A 4,160-nucleotide genomic window follows, 5' to 3' on the forward strand; every position below is an offset into this window, starting at 1 on the left:
GGGACTTCTGAGCTTTGGTTGAATGATTGAACCCCTTTGTTCAGTAAATATTTATTTATTTATTTTTTTTTAGGCTTTATGGAGGGATAGCATATACCAGAAAATATATGAGGCGGTAGCTGTGATGCCTGAGCAATGGAACCTGGAAGCCCCACCCCAACTCAGTTTAACTCAGTCTCACCAAACCTGATCCCAGACTCATGGCTCCTGCACTTGCTATAGCTCTCTGATCCTGGAATCTCTTCACAGCTAGAATGCTGTGTCTGGCACTTCGCAGATTTGGTCAAAAGCTGGTACGCAGACGTATACTGGAGGAATATGTGGCTGATATGGGCCCTGACAGAAGAATAACTACTCTGGATTTAGTGGCCCTGGGTGTGGGCTGCACAGTAGGTGTAGGTGTATATATCCTGGCTGGTGAGGTGGCTAGAGATAAAGCAGGACCATCCACTGTGATCTGCCTATTGGTGGCCAGCCTATCTTCTGTGTTGTCTGGGCTGTGCTATGCAGAGTTTGGTGTCCAGGTTTCCTTTTCTGGTTCTTCATATCTCTACAGCTATGTCACTGTAGGTGAACTCTGGGCTTTCATCACTGGCTGGAACCTCATCATCTTCTTTGTTGCTCATACAGCCACTGTGGCCCGGGCTTGGACCTTAGCATTTGACAATCTTCTTGGGAACCAGATATCTCAGAGCATCTCACCAAATATTTCCCAGGCCCTTGGAGAAATTCTAGGATTCACTGTTGTGGGCCTTGTGTTGTTGCTCATGGAATGGTTGATTCTGAGGAATAGTTTGATTTTCCTGGTTTCCAAAACGGTCGCATTGGTGAAACTTTTGGTTCTCAGTTTTGTGATCATTGCTGGCTTCATGAAGGGGGACCTGCACAACTGGAAGCTCACAGAAGAGGACTACATAATGGCTGGACTCAATGACACATCTACATTGGGCCATCTGGGCTCTGGAGGATTTGTGCCTTTTGGCTTCAAGGGGATTCTCCGTGGAGCAGCTACCTGTTTCTATGCATTTATAGGTTTTACTATTATTGTTACCAGAGTCGAAGAAGCCCGAAATCCTGAGTATTCTGTCCCTGTGGGCATTGTTGTTTCACTGCTCATCTGCTTTTTGATGTATTTTGGTGTCTCTTCAGCACTTACACTTATGGTGCCTTACTACAAGCTTCAACCTGGGAGCACCTTGTCTGAGGCATTTCTCCATACTGGCTGGGCACCTGCCTACTATGTTGTAAGTTTTGGATTTCTCTGTAGTCTTTCTATCAGCATCTTTGGCTTTATGTTCCCCATACGTAATCTGATATACATGATGACACAAGATGGGCTCCTGTTCCCTGTCCTTGCCAGCATCCAAACTGGCACAAACACCCCCATTGTGGCCACTGTCATCCTGAGCATTATTGCAGCCATCATGGCCTCCTTCTTCAGACTCACTGATCTCTTGGACCTCATGTCAGTTGGGGCCCTGCTAGCTTACTCCCTGCTGGCTACTTGTGTTCTCATCATCAGGTATCAGCCTCAGAGGAGGAGTGGGAGAAATGAAGCAGTGCTGCAGGAGGGAAGTGGACCTGCAGCAGAGAAGTTGACTCTACAGGGACTATTTTTTCCAGGAAGCCCCACCCCCACTCCCCTCTCTGGCCGGGTTGTCTATGTTTGCTCCTCACTGCTTGTTCTGCTGCTCACCCTTCTGTGCCTGGTGCTGGTGCAGTGGCCAGTTCTGCTTTCAGGAGACCCAGTGTGGATTTCCATGGTTGTGCTGCTCCTGGTGCTCATCACTGGGCTCACTGGGGTCATCTGGAGACAGCCACAGAGGTCCAGTCCCCTTCCCTTTAAGGTCCCTGCCCTGCCTCTCCTCCCACTACTGAGCATCTTTGTGAATGTTTGCCTTATGATGCAGGTAACATCTGGCACCTGGACCCTGTTTGGTGTCTGGATGCTGATTGGGTTTGCTGTCTACTTCAGCTATGGGATCCAGCAGAGCCTGGCTAATTAGCCATACTTCAATTAGGGTCAAAATTATAGACCTTGAACTCAGAAGTACCAGTAAATATTTGGCTTGATATCATCACAACTGAGTGCAGTCAGGTCCCCTACATGGGAGAGTACTCTTCAGCACATGGGAAGCTGGGCCTCCAATGGAATATTGGTAGGGGAATTCTAGTAGAGCTCTATGTGTATTGTGAAATGAAGAATGTGTTTTTTCTCTTTCTCTTTTTTTTCCCTTCTTTCTATATGTCTACTTTTCAGTTGTGTATGCACTGCATATTGACTTTAAAAAAGTTACTATTAAAAGAAACTAGAAAACGGTGTTTTTGTTTTCTTTGGGCTAATATCCAATAGCAGAAATACTGGATCATATGGTAGTTCTACATATAATTTTCTGAGTAACTTTCATACTGGTTTCCATAATGACAGCAACAAATTACATTCCCACCAACAGTACATGAGGGTTCCTTTTTCTCCACATCCTCACTAACATTTGTCATTTCTTGTTTATTTTTATTTTAGCAATTCTGACGGGTATAAAGTGATATCTTATTCTGGTTCTAATTTATACTTCCTGACTATTAGTGGTGCTGAGCATTTTTATGGTCTAATAGCCATCTAGTATGTCTTCTTTGGGAAATATTTATTTCAGTTCTCTGTCCACTTTTTAATGGATTATTTGACCATTTGGTTTTGCATTGTATAAGTTCTTTATATATTTTAGATATTAACCCCTTATTAGATATGTCATGTGTCCTGTGGCTAATTTGGTTCTGGATTAAAAAAAAAAAAGAAACCCGAAAAAGAAAGTGAAAGGGACTGAGCTGGGCATGCTCAATGCTGTCTCTTTAACGCACTAATCAATGTCACAGTGCAGGGGGTGGAGAAAGGCCAGGAATAGTCCTTTGCTTAGTGGTGCTCAAACTTTAATGTGTGTCACCTCACCTAGAGGGCTTGTGAAAACAGACTACTGGCCCAGCCTCCAGCTTTTGGAATTCAATATGTCTAGGTGCGGCCCAGAACTTATAGTTCTAAGAAGTTCACAGGTGTTGTTGATACTGCTGGTCCAGGGACCACACACAGAAAACCAAAGCTCCAACTGAAGCTCCTCTACATTTAAAGATGAAGTGAGAGAAACCAAGGCACTCTTTGAACACTTACCTTCATTTAATGAAATAATCAGATTAAAATGTCATCGCTAACCCTTTCACAGTGGAGAAATCATAGTGAATAATTTCACAATGTATGTGTTTATCAAATCACCACCACAATGTACACGTTGAATACCTTACGATTTTATATATCAGTTATAAATCAATAAAGCTGAAAATTTTTTCTTTAATATTTTTTATTTATTTCTAGGAGAGAGAGAGACAGCGTGAGCAGGGGAGGGTCAGAGAGAGAGGGAGACACAGACTCTGAAACAGGCTCCAGGCTCCGAGCTGGCAGTCAGCACAGAGCTGACGCGGGGCTCGAACCCACGAACAGCGAGATCATGACCCAAGCGAAAGTCAGACGCTTAACCGACTAAGCCACCCAGGCGCCCCAATAAAGCTGAAATTTTTAAAAAATGAAATACCACAGGTATCTGTGTGTCTTTATTTTCTGTATATTGTTCCTGATTTTAGGTCATAGGTAAGGAGAGTTTCTTGTTCACTTCCCCAGAGCATCCAGCTGGGACCAGACACATAAGCAGCATTTAATAAATTCATGTTAAATTGAATTGAGCCTTACACATTTCCTTGGTACAGAAAATTCTCCTTCCTTTCAGGCTAGCACTGTGCTACTCCTTTAACTATCTTCAGAGAGATTTCTTTAACAAAGCATTTCTCTTCATCCAGAACTATATCTAGAATGGTATCGAAATCTGTACCCAGCACCTAGAACTGTACCCAGGCATGTCTAGTTTTGCCTTTGTGTGGCTATGCCTGAGTTCTAGTGACTGTCTTGTCTGTTCAATCAGAGTGAGATCTTGCTCGGGACAAGGAGTAGGTTCTCCCCTTCCTGTAGACCCAAGAATGAAGAAAAGTTAATTCAAAGAGAAACTGTTGAATTCAACAGTTAATTCAAAGAGAAACAGAGAAAATACAGCCCTGGGGAAGGAGAATGCTTGACGTGACTCTGCCTGCTCCTGCTCCACTCAGTCCCATGGGTTGAGTAA

The 4,160-nt window shown here is 43.7% G+C and overlaps 1 protein-coding gene across 1 annotated transcript; it reads left to right on the forward strand.

The window, feature by feature from the left end:
- Nucleotides 1-254: 254 nt before the first annotated feature.
- Nucleotides 255-2,006, forward strand: LOC120225382 (cationic amino acid transporter 3-like). Its single transcript, XM_039223588.1, has one exon. It carries the CDS (start codon nucleotides 255-257, stop codon nucleotides 2,004-2,006), a length of 1,752 nt encoding a protein of 583 aa, XP_039079519.1.
- The last annotated feature ends 2,154 nt before the right edge of the window (nucleotides 2,007-4,160 follow it).

This window comes from Hyaena hyaena, unplaced genomic scaffold, assembly GCF_003009895.1.
Source record: "Hyaena hyaena isolate Hyena2069 unplaced genomic scaffold, ASM300989v1 scaffold_1393, whole genome shotgun sequence".
Taxonomy (NCBI): domain Eukaryota; kingdom Metazoa; phylum Chordata; class Mammalia; order Carnivora; family Hyaenidae; genus Hyaena; species Hyaena hyaena.

Excerpts from the sequence above, each read along its gene's own strand:
- LOC120225382 (XM_039223588.1), top strand. The coding sequence starts at position 255 with ATGCTGTGTCTGGCACTTCGCAGATTTGGTCAAAAGCTGGTACGCAGA.